The sequence below is a fragment of the Folsomia candida genome, unplaced genomic scaffold (genome assembly GCF_002217175.1).
Source record: "Folsomia candida strain VU population unplaced genomic scaffold, ASM221717v1 Fcan01_Sc002, whole genome shotgun sequence".
Lineage (NCBI taxonomy): Eukaryota > Metazoa > Arthropoda > Collembola > Entomobryomorpha > Isotomidae > Folsomia > Folsomia candida.
The window spans coordinates 13,751,151-13,771,639 of record NW_019091194.1 but is presented as its reverse complement, the minus strand read 5'-3'; the positions used below and the strand labels follow the sequence as shown (position 1 = coordinate 13,771,639).

General features: G+C 38.7%; 1 protein-coding gene and 1 long non-coding RNA gene across 4 annotated transcripts in view; both read right to left on the bottom strand.

Moving 5' to 3' along the window:
- LOC110843474 overlaps positions 1-20,190 on the bottom strand; it is a 98,450-nt gene extending 78,260 nt beyond the window's left edge. For 2 of the 3 annotated variants that reach the window (XM_035847679.1, XM_022089440.2), the window contains exons 1-2: positions 19,881-20,190; positions 11,838-15,250 (exon numbers count right to left, since the gene is read on the bottom strand). In XM_035847679.1, coding sequence (XP_035703572.1) covers positions 11,838-12,108 — 271 coding nt within the window. In that variant the 5' untranslated portion in view covers positions 12,109-15,250; positions 19,881-20,190. The remainder of the gene's footprint in view (positions 1-11,837; positions 15,251-19,880) is intronic. The other variant, XM_035847680.1, reaches the window with a different exon arrangement.
- On the bottom strand, positions 2,740-5,296 carry LOC118434363. The gene is made up of 2 exons (XR_004833955.1): positions 4,027-5,296; positions 2,740-3,949 (listed from the first exon to the last, which is right to left on the bottom strand). It is a non-coding gene; the product is annotated as an uncharacterized LOC118434363 (long non-coding RNA).
- Positions 20,191-20,489: the final 299 nt, after the last annotated feature.

Genomic DNA, 20,489 nt, shown 5'->3' with positions numbered 1-20,489 from the left:
TGATGTAACGTTAGAAAATGACAAGATAGCAATCAACCTAATGGAACTTTAATTCATGGAAATAAGCACTACGCACATATGTACATACTACTCGCCAAAAAGAATGCCATCTCTCTCACATATACATATGGCGTACATGCACCCAATATAGCGGTCACATACACATAGTGTAGTAAGATATGAGCATATAGCGAATACGTAATGACAAAGTAAATTATCGGGGCGTGGAATTTTACTAAATACACGGAAAAATCGAAATTTCTGCACAACCTGTTATCATGATGACAAATCCAGCCCTAGAATTGCGGCGGCTGACAGAATACACATATGTATACGTAATTTGCTATTAGAATGTGGGCGTTCAAGCATTCATTGTGACTTGAGGGTGACCGACTGAGGGCGGCAGCTTGATCGCACATGACAGTTATGAATATTTAAGGATCCCAAACAGAGGTTGTTTATTATTGTACGGAACATGGAGTTGTCACGAGGACTATGTGTGACAGTTTTTGTCTTACTGCTCTTATTCCATAGTTTTTACGATCACACCAGCCACGCTATGAACAATGTTTGACGTTTCAATGAATATAATTTCAGCTTCTATTCGTTCAGCCCACTGGACGACAATATTTTCCCAATTTTTCGTTCAGGGCGCGTATGTTCTATCTGAAGTCAATTTTGAATGCAAGGCTTTCCAACTTTGATCGAGGGCAAGTCCAAATGCAACGTACGGTGGGATTACGAGACAGGTGGAAAGGTAAATATTGAACTATCTTTAAATAGAATTTGAATATTTGATCGACTACGACTCAAAAAATTACAAAACTGAAAACACAACGTTTCATGCACTCTATTTCCTCACTGTTATCACTCAGAGAAGTGTTGGAATAAGTTTATGGTGTCAAAAGTGGCGTAAAATTGTGCAACGGAAAAAAGCCAAAATTAGCATGTGAGACGGGACAAAAGGAACGAGTGGTTGACTTTTGTCAAGTACGCAAACCAGGACGATATAGAAATAATGGAAAGCATCGGCCTTTTCACGGTGTCAAACTCCTTGTTTCCCTGTCACAGTCGACAACTTTCACTGAATGGTCAGTAGCAAGGATAAGTCGAGGATAGCAGAACTGGGAAAATAATTTCCGTAACGACAAGCCGGACAAAACTGTTCAAAAGGGTTGATTTAGAGTTACCTGGTTTTCCATGGTGGTGTTACATATATCAATTTTATACTCCAAACCATATCCAAAAAAACCAATTCAATTACATTCATGCTATTACATTACATGCATTAGTAAGGGTTGACCAATGTTTACTGAGAGACACCCAACTTTTCACCCAAGATCTATTGAATTTTCTTTCAATTATCGATATTGAACGCGAGCATAAAAAGCACACACAGCCCGAGAGCAGCGACATGGGGACAAGGAACAAGTTCAATAAAACACTCTGAGCATTGGTTGGGCTGAAAGTGGTCGCGTTTGCCTTGTTCCTTCACTTCTCCTTCGCCCAATCCTCTCTGTTTACTCACATTACATTTTTCCAGAGGACGGAGCAGAGTTGACTTTTACTCTCCATTCGTTTACTTTACTCCTGATATCAAAAACTTTGAAAACAAATACAAGGAAAGGGTGGATTATTCAGCAGTTGTTTGAGTTTGTCTACTACATACACCTCCACCGTTAAGATAAAAATGATAAGTGGCTCACCGTATATTCTGCTGGGTATGTATGTGCATACCCACCAGAATACATGTATACATACATATATATAGAATACTTTCCAGTTCAATCCAACCCACTCTCGCTCGACGGGTTAAAGCACGCATATCTACATATATCCGTGCATGCACTTTAAACTTCCCCAGAAACTTATTATGTATTAATTAATTTACACATGCATAATACCTCCTTAACAAATGAGAATGGAAATAGGAAAGCGCATTTAAATTGAGTTTCTCATACTTCAAATTTTCTTTGGTAATGAGATGACAAAAGCCCCATGCCACCTCTCCCCCATCCTGTCTGCTTTCTCGCCCAGGTTATAAATTGCCAAAAGTACATTTCGAAACCCTCCCACTGGGACAATAATACTTTATCGTCGTTATACTTTACATTACATCAAAACTTCAAATCACAACTATGTACATGCATTCACGGAGAGAACGTAGCTTCCAACCGAACACCACCCCCACATGGCGTGACATTTTATCCAATGGCTGGGCAGAAGGGAAGAAGAAGAATGTGCGAACACGATTTTTAAAATTCACAAAGAATTCCAATCCAATCCAGCTTTCTCTCCATTCGAGGAAACGAAGAGACGAAAAAATATCTTTTCAAGTTATGATGATCTCCTTGGTTCATGTCTCCGCTAACGATGTGATATGAGATTGTTAGGTTCTGCCAGAAGGGGAAAATATTATTACCAACGACGGCGTAACGAATAATATAAGGAGACGAGGTCGTTATTATACATATACAGATGTATGCATCTTCTTCGGAGAGTTACACATGTACGCAAAGTGCAGTCGGATATTTTTTTAGAATTTCTAAAATTGGAGAAAATAGAGATAAACTGAACATGTAGAAAATGTGAGAAAAGATCTGGAAAAGTGTCTTTGTCAGTTTGATTCTCTTCTTGATACAAGGAAAGCGTAGATACATATTTATATGCGTATTATGTATAAATTATAATCGTCATGTTAGGACTTGGTTGATTGCATGGAAATGATGAGCAAAAAAGTGAACAATAAACAACATTAGCTATATTAAATCAGACTCTGTTGTAAGTAGCAGTTTGATAGTTTGTTAAAAGTTGAGAACTTTGGGAACGAAACAAGAAATAAACTTGAACCATTTCTTTCATTATATGTTTCTACGCCAAATGAGCCAGCTTTCGTCGACTCCGATTTGGGCCTTGGCTCCGCACTCTCCAATATCTGGGTTCTCAATCAATCCGTTTCATTAATTGAAAGACTTGCTCCAACTTGGCCACTTTTTTCTTGCAGGCAAAGTTCGTTCTCTGAGTTGCTTGCTTCTTCTTCTTCTTATACATACTTCTTCTTACATATACCGCTTTATGTGTGGGGTGGAAATCCATTTTCACTGGATCCACCACCACCACGGCCACCACTTATACCCTTTCTATTATAAATTTAGTTATGTAGCTATGCCCCTCAAGAGTAGAGTTTAGTCCTATTAACGATCCCTCTTTCCAATCATACGGAAAAAGGAGATATTAGGGAGAGAAAAAGTCCAGAATCGCGTAAGTAGCTCGAGCTGTTTGTCCTTTTCCTCGGGCTTTCTTTCAAAACCTCCACAACGTCTTTTACTGGATATTGAGCAGGGAATTAGATGTATTTTCATCTTTGGATCTGCTGGCTGGCTGGTCTTCCACAGCCATTATGCACCACTGCTGCTGCTGCCTTTCCACACAATTCCAGTACAACTAAATACATTGCTATATGCTTTTTGGCTGTGAGCACATAGTAACCTTAATACAAAGATTAATATTGATTATTGCTTTCATTACTTTCCAAGTAACCAACAGATTGTGGAATGTATTACCATCTCAAGTATGAAATGGTGGTTTGGTGTATCAAACAAATAAATCCAAATTCACATCCAACTTCCGAAAACGACAGTTTTTTTGTTTCCCTTTTCGCAATAAAAATAAGGCGCACATGTTGACAGCCGAAAAGAGAAACTGGAAGCTTGCTCCTTCATTGAATAGGACATTTTGAGTTATCTCCGTTCGCTACATCGGAGCATCGGAGGGCAGAAAGTATAATCTCAACCATACACAGGCAAGCAGGCCAATGGCACTTTATTGCATTGGAAGCGACCAAAAATAATGCTTTCTCTTTTTGATTTCACTGGACCGAAGGAACCCATTGAGAGGTGGGTTAGTAGATATGTGCAGTAAGTAGTCTGGCAGCAGAGGATTTCTAAAACTACACATGAGTGGTCAGAGTAAAGATCACCGAATTGCAATGAGGAGAAGCTCGGCAAAAAATTAGGATTTATTTACCTCCTTTTTCCTAACTTGGAGAAGAACGAGTCGCGAAAGTGCATTTATGTGGAGAGCGAGATAGGGAGTCGAATAATGCTGTCCAGATATGTATGTGTATGTGTACATACCTAGGATCGTCTTCCCAATAGTTCAACTAACGAGCATCCGCTATGGATTAGTTCACTGCTTCGACTTACTGCTCGTCTTCTTGACTCGACTTCTGTATCTATTTCATTTGGTTTTATTGTTGTGGGATGGAATCACAAAGGCATTTTCTGCTGCATACCTATATACCCGACTTGTTCTCTGGTATTGGTAAATCCATTTATCTATACCACAATATTCTATGTATTCTATGTAGAGGCTGCTGGGAAGAACTCAGCAAAGGATCTGCTCTGCTCCATCCAACACAGGAAAAAAGATGTCAGAAAGATCAAAAATGTGATTTTTTCAGATGATATATGATTGCCAGTAAATGCAACATTTGTTCCTGAATGTTGGTTGCTTTCGCCTCAACTTTGGATCAATTTCTCCTAAAATCACTAAACTTTGTCAGACTGAAGTTTGATATTCGGATAGTAGAATGTGCAAAAGTGGGGCAGATCCGCCTCACTAACCTCAATAACATCAAAATCCAAACCCAACTTTGGATACAATCCGATTCGTTTGACAGGGATCCATATTCCGTTGATATAATGCTGTTTGCAGTAAAAACAGCAAATGGATCGGGACATAGATGGAGTATTCCTCTCTCTCCCTTTCTCTGCCACTCTGGGGGGATGCCCAAAATTTACGCAAATGTTACAAAGGAAAGCGATGCACAACAATCCGTTCGACATGCCCATTTATTTGGGTCTTGTTACGAAGGGTTAATAAAAACGAATGTAATAGGTCAACAAAATCTACCCATTGCTAAATCATAGTTTGAACATTTTACCAGATCACATGGGGACAATGAATGACGCTGTGTTAGATTCGCACAGCTGCAATTAATGGAAATCCTGTCGATTAATCAATGTACCACTTTTTCATCGTGTTATTAAATAAATTGTACTACTGCTGACTTGCCTTACAATCGTTTTAAACCGCCCACATTTGACAGCAATTATGTCATCATAGCAATTGTTTCCCATTATGAAAACTTTTATGGAAATGCTGAATTTCTTATGTTCTTATGGAACAGTCCGGTCAGTATGGTCAGGACTTTATCGCGTGACTGAAAATTAGATTGAGTGGGTTAGAGCTCTAAATATTGCATAACGTCCTCCAATTAGACAAAGATAACTGGGTTCCAATGCAATTTTCAGAACGAAATTAGAAACAGAAAAAACTGACGTCTTTTTATAGCAATCCAATAGCTTGGGTTGACGTCAAGTAAAAAGGATAAATTAAACATGTGTTTGTGGACGCCAGACAGTTGCTGCAACATATTTGCACATTTCCCAAGTTATCAAATAAAATCATACGTACCCACAACTGTTACTGTTTATTTACTGTGAACATGTTCTCACTGCATGCATAAAGGACTACAGAAAGTAAGGCAATTGAATTATTTTGTGACTGAAAATAAACCACATTCGGATCTACACAAATGCCAAAAAGTCAATCACAGTTAATCCCATTGCAGCATTAATTGTTAATCAGGTAGGAAATACACAGACGAAGTTACGCAGAGTTAGTAGTTTCAAAGATTTATATATTCTCAGCACGGATTTACTCAACTTTGTCGTTGTTGTGTCACTAACTTGTCAAGGCAATGCGGCCCAGAGAGATTGCATAATTTGTTTACACTCGCACATAACTTTGCAGTAGAAGTAATGTTTTCCAAATCTACAAAACACATAACGAAAAGGTCACAGGCCAGGGTAGTAGCTACTGAGAGATTATTTCCCATCAATTGGGACTATAAACTACTTAAATAACTGAAATAAGTACTTTGATGCTAATTAATAGAAACAAACAAATCAGTTATTGTGACTTTTGTCTAAAAAGCATTGATAAAAATCATTTATCTCAAAGCTAAGGAAGGAAAAAATTATCCTTTTCAGTGTGTCCGCCTGATGCGTGCATACAAAATAAAACTGATTACCACTGTCCACTGACTATGAGTTTTATTTGATAAAATCAAACCTTTATCATTTCCTGTTTATTGTTCAACCTGAGATTAGTATGTTGCTCTCCCAGTCAGAATATTAATAAGGATACGAACCGTAAAGACGCCAAACCAATCATCACAATATATTAAAAATGCATTAATTTATTTTAATAGTTTCTTTTAATAATCTTAATAACAGGGTTTACAAAGGGCTCATGCAAATGAGATTTTTATAAGAGCACGCCAGTCATTGTCTGTTCATTGCGGTGTCTCGGAGGATTTATTAGCATTTTTTCACTCTCCATCGATACTTTAATCGTAAGTACGCCGACGGAGCCCTGGACAAGGAGGCGAGACGAATTTCATTCTCCAGAGTTGGACGCAAATTGAATGCAATACGACTCAGAGAAAGGAAAAGAGAGTTGTAAAAGAAGATGAAAATATTTTTTGTAACTAGATGTGCACATCTACAACGCGAATTTCTGCACTATAGAAAATATATAAATGAGGCAGTTGCAAGCCAACTTTGTACGGTTATTGGGCGAAATTTACAATGGTTCCCCATACTCCTTTTACTGTCATATTAGCTCCAAAACTAATAATTCTAGTCTTTCATTCGGAATATAACTTTGAAGTCCACGTTTAAAAAATCCTTTTCCTCAAACCAGGTATTTGTACTTTACATTACAAATGTATAATTTATTCAACTACATGCATATTTCAATCTAATACATTAAGTTGACAATAAGCCTCGAGACAACAAGAAATCTGGTGAAGTAGCTGCCCACTTGAAATTCTGATTAAATTCTGCTTTGCAAATATCTTGGCACCCATTCCTTGCGTGCATTTATTTATCTGTTTGGGTGCTGAAGCAGTGTCTTCAGTTCTCCCAGGAAAATTTCAGTGCAGTTCAAGACAAACACTGTCAAATAATGAAAGACTACTATATACGGGGATCCTTCTTATATATTTCCACGAATTTGAGCCCCTCGTCTAAATAACAAGTTACTCACAATGAGGGAGAGCAAACATTTAATTTTCTAGATACGAAGACAGTATTAAGTTTGAGTCCAGTAGTTCCTTTTTCCTGGCTGTCTGACTGACGGAAGTCTCCTGCATCTTAAATTCTGTAAATTCTAAAGATTTCCGAGCGAAAGAATAACATGCTGTCGTTATTCATCCGACGACGGTGCAGTGCACTTGGGTGAAGAATATCATTCCCAACTCCCCTCAAAAACAAAATAGTTTCCAAGAATAAAATGCATTATTCAAGAAACCGCAATTTTGAAAGAGAGAAAACAAAGATCTTAAAATTCAATTCATTTGAAGTTGGACATGGATTTTCTTTTCAGACGCCCAAGAGTCACTGTACCCGAGTTGACTTCAATACGGTGGACTTGGGGATGAACAGAAGAAAGCTTGCTTGGAGACAGATAATTATAATAAGGAGCTCGAACTCTATGAGAAGAGATGACGTCACAACACCAAACAATGAACTTCTCGCTGTCCATTGTTTCATTTTACTCCAAGTTTTGGATTACATTTTCTAAATTATATAATTCTGAAACAGACACAATGCGATAACACCGCACCATCAATGTAAACTTTCCTAATTGGCATCTATGCTCAAATTGTGTTTGTTATACGTCTCTAGTTTCAGCAACACCAACACGGGTACAAAAGATGTCAATCCAATTAGTCTTCTTCGTTCATGACTTTTGTTATAAAATTCTAATAGGTCCAAGGTTATGTAAACGATGATAAAGAAAATATTTACCCACTACTCCTGTAGTATGTACATAGCTTATCGTAGATTAGAAAATTTGTGATCAACTGCTAAAATCTGTAAAATAGTGAAACCTGTAATTGACACTTTTTTTAAATAGGCACGACAGGCTTACATTCTTTCTTACCAAATTATGGTAAAGAATAAAAGTAACATAAGGCATCCCAGTTGCCTAAGAATGGAAAAGAATTGTGTACTATTTTTGAACACGCGATACGCACGAGATTCGAATTTGTAGACTATTCGAAACGTCTTTTCGGCCGTGTAAATTGTCCCATCACTTCCCTTCCTGCCTGCATTCACGCTTTGCATATGAGAATCATTTGTCCGTGAAAAGTCGACTTTCTCATTTACGAATTCGAGCAGGTTCGACACATTCCATTTCAATTTAGGTAGTATTTTGAGTACAAAAGCAGATGAAGTACGACAAGCTATGGTATGTATATGCACATCCCTACAATTCATAAACACGGTTATGTAGTCACGAATTCATTTATGACACAACGTGTAGAAATTCACCTGATTCCAAGCCGTGTAAAAATAGAAGAAAGCAATAACAATAGTTGAACAAAGGCAGAACTCTGTCAAATGTGGAGTGGTGTTAAATTCTGCCGACAATCCATGGACATGAGCTTTCAAAAGATTGAGTGAGAGGAAAGCAAAATAGTGAATTTATTTATTTGGAGTGGTCTGTGCATAGCCTGGTGGAGCCGCATGGTGTGTGCCTGTATGCACATATGTATGAACAAGGTATTGCAAAATAACCACCAAAACAGAACAAACCAATACCAACCAGCCAATAACCTAGGTAAAGTTTAACTTGTTCGATCCGTAAAACCGGAGCGATCTAACTTACACATACGAAATTTGATCGTCTACATACTGTCCTCCCTTGAATGCATACGTTCGTACACACAAGTAAGTAGCACAAAGAGGCAAACGATGGAATTGCATTCCATTAAACTTAATGCATCTTCTCAATCCCACAATTCCATAAAATCTGCGGCTTTCAACTTTCAAATCTCAACAGCACACCAGGCAATCTGTAGTGCAACAAACATTACGCCCGACTTGCGAAACTTTGTTCCTCCACCATCTCAACCAAGTATCGACGACTTGGCATAGTCAACAACTTCAACTAACCCCTATTCGAACAAAGTTCCAATGTTGGTTGAGGAATCCAGTTTAGCCGAGTTGTATGAAAATTGCAGTGAGGAAATACGATATCTCTGACATGAACCAATTTGCAATGGAAGCTTTCTTCCCCAATTTTCCAAGCATGCACGAATCTTTTATTCCAAGTCCAATTCAAAGATGGATTCTGTAAACACTTTGTGGTGCGTGCAGGATGTTGCTCGGTACATGTTTGCATTTTTGCTCATTTTTTGAAAGATTTCACTATCACGAAAATACACAGCACGATAAAATGTAATTTATCACATGAAATACTTCAGAAGGAAAATCTTTCAAAAATGACAAACAAAATAAAGTACGAATAGGACAAGTGGTAAAGTGGTTTCTCTCGCATTTCTTCTTTACCTCAAAGAGAAATGTACATGCAGAAGCGTCATTGCTAAAGAGCCAGAGAATATATTTATGTATGCTAACGAATTCACTGGGAGTGCCAAGAAGAGAAAAAAACCACTGAGCACCCAAGATCCATTTTATTTCAGTAAATTGTAAAATTGGATGTAGCCAGTTTCAAAAACATGGTATTTAACACTTACTAATACGCCTCGTAGTATCAGTGACTTGCTCAAAAACAAGTGCGATCTGCCAAATCATTCCCGCACTTGTCATTTGCACCAAAATTTTCCCAAAACTTTAGAAATATCTAGACAAGCTGGGCGTGTAGCGAAAACGAGAAAAAGACAGAGCCGATGGACTGCACTCTCCGTCAATGTCAGAAACTCTAAACTTATGAAAAGCGCAAAAATCACACAAGAGCAGAGAAACGAGCCAGACGCATGGATGGGTCTTTTAGTCCACTCATCATCCTCAGTCGGACCACTTGGTTTGTCAAAAGTTGACACTTAAATGTTAACTACAGACTACGCTTGGACTCCTCTGCTGCTAGCTAGATACGTCAGCATCGGTAAAAAAAATGTATATGCACAAGAAAACTGCTTGTTGTTTTACAGAAGTGCCGAATACTGTATAATACGTATACTGATCGCAGCGTCAACAACACGAATGAAACTCTGAACTAAACAGTGTCGACAGATTGCAGAAGAATAATAACAAATAATAAGTTTGCTGCCTCTCGTTCTGCGAGATTATGAGCTGAACTTGAATCAGAATTCTTGAATCATAATATTTTTCAGGGACTTCAGTGAAGAAAATATATCATTGTGTGGTTGTGGAAGCTGATGGTACAAACGTCTCTGGTATTGCTCTGGTGCAATGGAAGGAAAGTGGGAAGAATAAACTATAGCAAGTAAAGCCCTTGAACCCCAACTTCAACATGACAAAAGTTTCACGACAACCATTAGACACCGAAAAAGCAGAGAAACTGGATTTTCTGAAATGCTGAAAAAAATATATCCGGAAACCAAACTTTGGACATAAGTTCAGAGTTTGAAATGTAACTGACTGACTCTACTGACTCGTGCTTAGGCACCAAAAGCTGTTGCAAAGAATCCTAAACGAGGGGATAAGTCCTGTCAAGTCAATGAGTGTGCAAGTACAGTTATTAGTGGCACACTGCTACTGCCCAAAACATAATTGGTAAAGCATTCTCTGCTCTTTTCCTTTGTCATATATAGACAAGTTTAATGATTCTGCATCTTTCTAGCTTTTACTGCAAAAAAAGGGTACAGTTTGTGCTTTCTCCCAGTAAGAAGAGCCTTGCAAGCAACCGTTAAACTCTTAAAACACGTTCCCCATGTGTAGTTTTACGTCAAAAAAATAAACTCACTCGTGAAACTGAATTAACTCCAGTTGAGTTTCCCATGTCGTAAGGAACAAGCCTAACTCAACCCTGAGTAGCACACAAAATACTGTGAGATAAAATTTCAGTGCAATGGAACTATATTTAGGAAACATAAAACTATTTCCTTCTACAAAAAGAGAGTAAAAGTTCGTAAATCGTTTCAACACATGACATTTCATGTATGTACATGCCGGATGTGCATTGAATTGGGAAAACCAACAACGTGAGAGAAAGTTCGGCCGAAGCTTTCTCCAACATTCACACACTCAACGTCGAAGTGGGGAAAGAAAAGACAGCTCGGTACACTTTTAAAGAAAGACGAAGGTATAATAGCAGCGAAGGAAAGGGGTAGTAGCACACGATACGTTTTAGGAAGTTGACATATGGGACAAACAGCAAAGTGAAAGAAATAACAATACGGCGTATGATGTATGTACGTACGATAGATAGTCCATTGCCAAAGTGTTTTCCGCTCAAACACCAAACACTATTGAGCAGGTGTCAAACTAATGAACATCGCCTAAGCACACTGCCACGAATGCAAGGCTGGGAAATTCTAGAAAAACCTATACAATTATGGCTTCTTCTTCAGTAGGAAACCGGAACAATGCACATATGTAACACTACAAGCAGCTAAAAGGGTCCAAGCCTCGTTCAAGGTTGCACACTAGAAGAGTTTGATTAGTTTGCTACAATTCGTGCTGGAATGGCTAACTAATAACAAAAGAACAAACCTAATAGCAAAAGTCTGTGCTCAATATTACTCCCGGTTTGTCCACCACCATCATTTCAGTTTTGTGTTGTAGCAACATTTTCTCTTTTCATGTTTGAGGCAAAGTAATGACCAGCCGAGACCAGGGTAGCTGGCACTTATTGTTGTAAACAGAGGGAATGGTCAGATATTATATCAGCATTGAAGAAACGCAGACTTAAAGTGACCCATTGGAGAGCAGGAATTGAGAAAGTGCAAAAAGAAGAGGGGAAAAGAAAGGGGGGAAATAAAGAGAAAACTGTACCTTCATGATGATCCAGGATTTTCGGGGAGACAACTGGGACACAGGTTGTGAGAGTGAGGAGCAAAAGGAAGCTGAAAGGACATTGTTTCCCTTTTGCGGCCAACTTTGCCATCCTCGAAATCATCTTGTGTTGTTGGGATGTCTTTTCCTCTGTCCTCTGCTTCCTCCTTGGAAACAATAATCCTCCTCCCGACTTTCCACACTTTGTTCTCCTGTTCTCCTTCCCCACCACACAATCTTGTTGTTCATTTCCACTCACCACCATTTTCATTTTAATCAAGTGCTCAACACTGGGACACGGAACAAGCCGGTGGTATAATAATAAACTATCCAAAGTTGGAGACGACCACTACCACGCTTCACTACTTGTGAAACAAGGACCTCGCATTATTCATTGCTTTTGCACACTTCAACTTCAACTTGATTTCTCATTTCTCCTTCTGTTCCTTCAAGAATCTCAAAGACCAAGTTGGCGCAGAAGAACAATGAAATTATGGCTGCGACTCCAATAGAAAGAGACACTGAGAGAGTCTGGAGTTGGATTTGTTGGATCTTATTCAATTCAAACTAAGTTCCAATTATGAACTTGCTCCTCCACTCTCTGGCACTTGGCTGCTTTATTGAGTGTACACTTTGTAATTTGATTGGATTTGAATTCGCAATAGTCTGTCACTCACAAGGACGAGAGGCTGATGCTCTATCCTTCTATTACAATTATTGTCATACAAATAACAACTACATATAGTCAGATTTAGACTATTATTATTGTTTCAACCAACGCTATGGAGCTGCTGCATTTGACGAAAAAGTACACAGTTCGTTGCAGCTAGGTCTTGCCGACTGTTTTTGGTGAGTAGGTCGCTTTATTAATGAAATTAGGTTGTGGCTCCACGCTGGATTAAGTAGTCCTCTCAGAAGTGCGCTTTGGATTAAACTGGGGTTGGTGGAGGTGAGTTACGAGAAACTAATTATGAATGAGGATGATAAAAGGATGTTGAAAGTATCAAAAGTTGGTTAGCAAGCAAGTCCGATGGTTTTACCTCCAGGCTGAGACGGACTGAACTGCCAGTTATTTAGTTGAGTTAGGTTAATAACTGAACTTGTAGACAACTTGATGGAGGTGAAATATATCTAAAGAGATGAACAGTGCGTGGTTCAGAATCAAGCAAAAGTCCGACTCTTCTACTCAAACTCTGAAATCTTTGAATGGAACCAGACGGTATTCATATTGAGTCTCCTCCTTTAATCCGTCTTCTTCTTACTACTTTTCGAACCACAGCACAGAATTATAATAATCTTAACGTTTATTATAAAAGAGATTGGTTCACTGCAGGAAACGTGCTTCCTCCCAAGATTGTGTATTCACAAGCTTGGCCTGCTTGGCGATAACTTGCTGCTGCTTATTCCTTCTGCTCCCCTGCAAATTTCTAGTGAAGTGAGCTGTGCGTATCGGGATTATTATTGTTCCAAAGAGTGAAAGTCTGGATTATGAACAAGAAATTTGTTCCCATTAATCATCGCACTTGAGACAGACACCAATATCACCACCACGACATAATTAGCTCTACTTACTTACACGAGCACAATCCATAGCATAGTGTTACACAGTTCGGGACGACCGGAGCAAGTTTTCATATAATTAAGAGACGATATAACCAGGAAAGATGTACATTTTGGTGAAATTCACCTCTTCTGGGGATTATTAAGTGCGTGCAATTTGGGTATAAATTATTTGATGCAGCGTTACACAAAGTCCTCGGATCTTGCCCAAGTAATATTCAAGAAATAAATCAATTTGTTTAGCCCTCTTATGCGTTTGTATTATGTGCGTAGTGTGTGCTTGCCAGTTTTCTGCCTGTTGAAGTAGACACGATCTAACTCGGTGAACTAACACGTTGTAAAATTTTTAAGACGCGAGGACGACGGTTTGTCTTGCTCCTTAAAACTTCATCACTTCCAAAATAAGAAAGGACTGAAATTATTTTCCTTTTAAGCAACGCAGTTATTATATTTTAATAACTATTGCCTCGAGAAAGGTTTTCAATTTCCCACTTGAGTCGAATGCAATTTATTTCCCTTTCAGAGGATGCTTCACTGGAGGATTCAGCAGATTGACAGAAGTGTGTTTATCTCGGCATAAAACTGATTTTTAAATGGATTTACCAGATTTTCCAGCTATGTATACGCGAATACTCTGGAAAACTCAAGTTGTTGGACACGTCGCTTTTCGATTCGAGTACTATTCGCGCATTACTAGATTATATTGTATGGATAGAGGAGGAGATAAATTGGTTATTTTTTCAAACTGGTTATTTAACGGTGAGTAGCTCAGAATATTCTGATTGTCATGAAATATGGTTCTCATTAAATTATCAACAGCAGCATCTTCCTTCCTTCTTTTTCGGTTCGTCCTCGCAACAACGAACGATGACAGATTGGGATGGCACAAAATTGACATAAATGTGTTTTCGTTTACAGTTCTGCTGCTCCTCCCACGTAGCTTTCACTTACTAATTTGCCTTCTCTCAACAACAAATCTCAATCTTCACATGCATACTTTTGTGAGTTTAATTCGGCAATATGGAATTAGGTTCCGTGTCTTTTTCTAGTCTTTAGTCTAGATGAACATGCCAAGCATTCGACAGAGGAGGGGATTTGTGCGAGCAGAGGGTTCCAACTTGAATTATATGCGAATCTAGTTTCTGTGCAATGACATAACGACCACAAACTTGAAGCACAATGATCTCCTCAGTTCAAATCCTGAAGGGTTTGTCAGTAAGTGGAGGACGACGTTTCAAGATTTTGTGTATATCCAATGATTTAAATATCCGTCTTTTCCGTCGGTGGGCCAAATGTGGAAAGAGACGCACTAAAGTGTCTTTCGCCTCAGTCAGTATGTTGGTTCGGCGTGGCTTGGGCAAACGTGAAGGGATGTTGTTGGTTGGAAAGGAGAGAAGGCTATTAAATCTTGTATGAGACTTGGACGACGCGGATCACTCAGGAGAGAAAGTCACTCCACATACGCGACGAGTACAGTAGTTGTGTCCGTCTGGCTTAGTTTTCTATCGCGAACTTGTATTCGCATTCGTTTGTTCGGGTGGGGTAACACGATTTCTTCGTTCTCGGCAGTCTCTTCCTTCACTTAAGAAAGGTCCCTGTCAGTCCCATTACTGCTGATTCCCTCGATCCCAATCGATCAATCAGTCTGCTGATACGGATCCCAACGCTTCTTTTGAGGATACTGATCTTCACCACTCGGCTTGGTTGGGAGGGAGGAGGACTCTCACTCGAGGGCTCCAATGTCCAACCACTTTTTCACTGTTTCTGTCTATTTTACTTCCCTGGGAGACGTTTTTCCAATCTTGTTTTTTGGACAATTTTCTTGTCGGGTGCCCACTACTGGTCCTTCGGTCCTGTGGAATATACAACACAAAATGTGAAGTGAAAGTGAAAGGGCAGAAGCGGATCTGGTTGACTTGACATAACTTGTAACAAATACTGGCGACTTATTTTCAAACGCGAGCAAGATATTATGTGCATAGGTAGCAATTCGAACTTAAGAGTGGTGACAGGGAAATTGAAACTTGTAATATGACAAAACGGTTATTTCCTGATGCTACATTATTTAACATATTGTCCTTTTGCAAATCACATTTGGAATTAAATTTGCACATTTCGTCTTCATAAAGCATGCCTATAAATCAAATGTTCACTATACATATATAAATGTGGTGGGTTTTTATGAAGAACATGCCAACAAGTAAAATATCATTTTTGAGGATTACATAATACAGACATTATACGACTCTAAGAGCTTGTTTGATTTTCGATTCAACTTTCGTGCTGTAACACCAAAGAGGTTATCATAAAATAGAAAAGTACGTGATGCGATATGATAAGATAAAAAATTCTGGATAAAAAGTTCAAACATGGCAATGCATTGAAATGCCGAGAAATTACATGAAGAAAACCGAGACAGAACCTCATTTTATATATATGTATGAATGTATGTACTAACCATCATCGTGGCGAGCTGGTGAGCTAAACATGGTTAGTGTGAACTGAACCAAACTAAAATTCGACTCAGGGTTGTTGCCTCGATTTATATGAGATCTGCGATGGGAATACGACTTTTCAAATCACAGAGAAATAAAATCTTGCAACCAACCAACCAACTATTGCTCGTCATGAATCCCTCCACCGAATCCAATCTGGGTGGATCGCTTCTTATTTTAAATGCGAAAATGAAATTTGCGTGACTGCAAAAAATTTCATTGACACCTTGCGCATTTCGCCAAATTCTTGCTGCACAATGTGATACCTCAAGAGACAAGAACAGCAGTGAAAGTTTGTGTGTAAGAAGAGTAACTTCACCCATGTTCTTACGGAATAATTCTATACAAAATAAATTGCTGGATGTGCTGGGCTGACATACCCAAACTTTTGTGCGAATAATGCTACGGAACATAATGCTAATGGGTGTGACTACAGAATGCATTGTGTGCGCTGGTTAGGTAGGAATATTGCTTGTACCATGGCAAGGACGTGCATAAATATGTATGTATGTATGCGAGTTGCGACTATCAACCACAAGTTTTGCAACTTTGTGATGTCACAAAACAGGGGAATTTTCCCAGAATATATATACGAGGAAAATTTGCACTGGTTGGTTCAAAGTGCATGCTTTACACGTATCAAGCCTGGAGAAATTCATATCCAGAATCGAATCTTTCCAGAAAAGGATGAGATTTGAGCACAAGGCTGAATTCTTATGCTGCTGGGAATTCTCACAAATTCTTAGAATTTTTGCACGCTTCTCGTGGAAATGCCAGACATCGTAGAAAAGAGCAAACATCACATTCTCCAACAATAAAAGGATATCCTTTCCCCGAGACCGAGGTGAGGACACGGTTCTGAGAGAGTACATATCGAGGAACAACTATATCCACCACCAGTCAGCAGATTCTACAGTTCTTTCCGTTTTGGTTTGATGTTGAATGTGAAAGTAATGCAATCATGATCAATACTCGATTTATTCGGAAACGCTTTTTGCATTAAAGAAACCCAAGATCAGAGTGCTCCGGAGAGCTAGTCTGACAATGCAGCTTAATCATATGTTAACAAAATTCGCACATGCAGTGGTTTGCAGTAGATGGTAGAAGTGTGTATGTACTTTAACACTAATATCACCCGATAAACAGCCGCGATGATCATGACGTTAGATATTCGAGGATTTATTGTTCTCCAGTTACTCGATATGAAACGATGTATTGTGCATTCAAATGAACCAATGGTACACAGATTTGATTTATTTTTGGATTACAATTGAAGGAGGGACGTACAGTATGTACGCATGCTGGCCCTGCTGTGTGTGAGTCTCGCATATATTCACATCACAAAATTTTCTAGCATGTTTGTACATATATTTGTAATTATTATTACTCAACTGTTGTCTAAACCTCAAATGTCATTTCCAGACCCACGGTAAACGGGACAATGACGAAAACTTAATCGACATCTCTTAAATCTACCGTAGGTGGAGGTTGATGGTTGGTGCAGATACGAACTTACTACATATGCATGCACGCGAGAGACACATAATCAAGTACACAACGGCATTGTTAACTTTGGGAATTATCATCAACAGTCATACTGCTAATTTTCTAGAGGGCGAATTAAACAAGTCAACGTCCGCGTACAAAATGGGAGTTGGAATTCTTGATTAGTCTCTTCTCGGCATTGTGTGTCTCGCAATGACAGTTGTCACATAATCTATCACTAATAGAATAGCAAATTTCACTGTTTTGAATTTAGCAAATATTCATGTATGAGTAGTACAATATTTGCGTACACACTTCACATCACTAAATCAAGTGAATCCAGTGATCAATAAAATATTCGTTGTATTCAAGATGACACTCGTGGGATATGCCTCGCATAATAATTGCAAACCAAGTAATCCTAAGCCATGAATAAGCCGTTGTTATTTGTGTGCACGTACCTGCATGTGTACGAGTACTGAATGCGTTGTGGTCTTTAGTTTAAATTGTAACGCTGAAATTAATCAAGAAGCATAAGCACACTTATCTCGTCTCCCTTGGCGAGCTAATATTTACAAGTGTCGAATTCTGAATTCGTACATATTTAGTTCACCTTTATTCTCGAACCTTCTGTCACTGCAATTCCTTACAATCGTTCCAACGCAACAATGGCAAAAAGTTGAAACTAACGCAAGCTTGCATATTCGGGTTACAGTAATTTGTCTCCTATGCCCACACCGAACCTCTCGCGTATATTATGCAAATTCGATTAGATGCACAAAAGTTAAATTTTAATTGCATTGTATAATATTCTATTGTACCCAAATACACTTTAAAAGTGCTTGATATTTCAATACGGCTTGTCAATTATGCAAATGGGATTTCAATCCGTTGATTCTGCATTGCTCCCGATGGAATCTGAAAAACCACTCGCTTTATCACCAAAGTTATTTTAAAATACTTATTTTCGCCAAGTGAGCATAAACCATTGTGGAAACTTTTTCCACAAGTACGGGCGGACAAGTTGTGGAGCGAAACAATCGGGATTTAAATGATTGGTTTCCTATTTTATCTTTTATTTACAACCTCACCTCGTCTATTATTCAAAGTCAACACGACCTGTTTGGGTTGAGCAATTCTAGAAAAAGGAATGTCAAAATTCTCTCAGATTGGTTACTTTCTTCTTCTCTTCTATCCTCTCAGTTTCAACTCCTGTGTGCCACCAAGAAAGATATAAAACAAATCATGGGAAATAAACTGACTGAACCCTGTCTGAAGCATGCATGCACCCACCCACCGTGCATCCAGACATCGATGACAGAATCCTTTAAAACTTTCTCCATTTCGGCAGCAGTGAATTGTGGATTACGACTCGGGAGGCACGTGTGTTTCTCTCAAACTCCTAGTGGGTGGGTTCGACGGAACTTCCGTAAACAAAATTTTCATCTCCTGTGTGACATCCACCTTAGGAGCTGCAACTTCCAACCAAAAAGCATCGAATTGAGCCAGGTCAGCTAATCCAACTAGGATTCTCAAGTCTCAAGTGTGTGTGTGCACCACACAAATCAGTCAACTTGGTATGAGTTGTGAGTCTTTCCGAGGAATATTCTATTCTATCCTGAGTGGAAAGAAATCTAAAATTCTGCCATGTTTACTTACTTTAATCCATATTATTTCAAAAATCGAAAATACATACTTTCACTCACATTCATATGTATTGAATAAAATTGTTCCAAAACTGCTTCAAATTATAAATATTACGTAAGTCTTGAATGGGTTGTACTTGTTGCAACTCTTTCAGTGATAAGCTATTTATATACACGTCCAGTACAGATAATACTGTTTATTGGTAGGATTCAATTTCATGGCTTAAGTTCAAAAATTGCCAGTAGTGAAAGTATATCGGAGCAGACATCAGCATGATTAAAGGGTTCACATCAGCCACTTCAAACCAAGGTATCCGATTAAACTCAATCCGCAATTGCAGCCATTAATATAATCCTTTCTCGTGTGCAACAAATACCCAAATCCCAAACGTTACGAGATTTGTTTACTCTTCTCATTCCAATAATTTCAGAGAATCAAACGACGTACTAATTGAGACCCGTCTCATCAATTATTTAAATTGCAACTGTTTAGGTTATAATAAAGCTGGTAAAGTGCGGTTTGGCCTGGAATTTCAAATTGGCTAACGACAATATATATGTTTAAAATTAATGGAAATGCACATCAAAATTTATCCACAAATTTATTTCACGAGAATCTGGTTTGTTTTGTCATGTGTCACCATAATTTAGTAATTCCAGCGATAAAATCGTTTTTTAAAAAAAATATAATCACATAAACAAAGTCAAATCACCAACTTGTTTTTGTTTTGCATAAGAAAGTCACCTATTCGCACCATCACCTGAACGGTTTTGAGATTTGAAAAGTTGTGGAAAGTTAATTTTATGTAATTTTACGATACGTACGTACAACGCGAAACAAGTTAGACCAGGCTTACCTACCAAGTGAATTCCGATTTACTCACAATTTACAAAACACGAAAACTTTAATAAAATTATACTGTTGCTGAATTACAATCGCTTTCTCTACTAGCTTTCAAACTTTACACTTTTTCACACTTTGCCGTCCTTCTCAATGGTTATGAAACTAGGTGAAATCAGATCAGACGAAGGTAGGAGCAATGGTTGTGTTAGGCAATAATCCGAGTGAAAGCACTTGGTTGAAAGTGCGATGAAACTCTTCTGCGAGTGAGAGAGCGGAAGGAGTGGACGATGTTCACTCCACGAAAAGCGGTGTTGAACTGGAGACGAGGAGCAGAGTTGAGACGACGACGAGTTTTGGTTGTTCGCTTGTTCGTGAAGGTTGGGAAGGTTGTTGGGTGGCCAAGTTTCTCGGCCTGGTTCACGTAATATCGCGTATGCAGAAGTTGAGGGTACGAGAGAGACTGATCTTTCTCTCGTAGGTTGTTTTGTTGTTGTTGTTGCGGCTGATGTGGTGAGCTTTGTATTCTTTATGGAATATCAAAAAGGTCTCGGGACCACTATCCTCACAGCGGCGTTGTAGAAAAATTGTAAGAATTTCACAACGGAGGACAAGCTCTGGGACG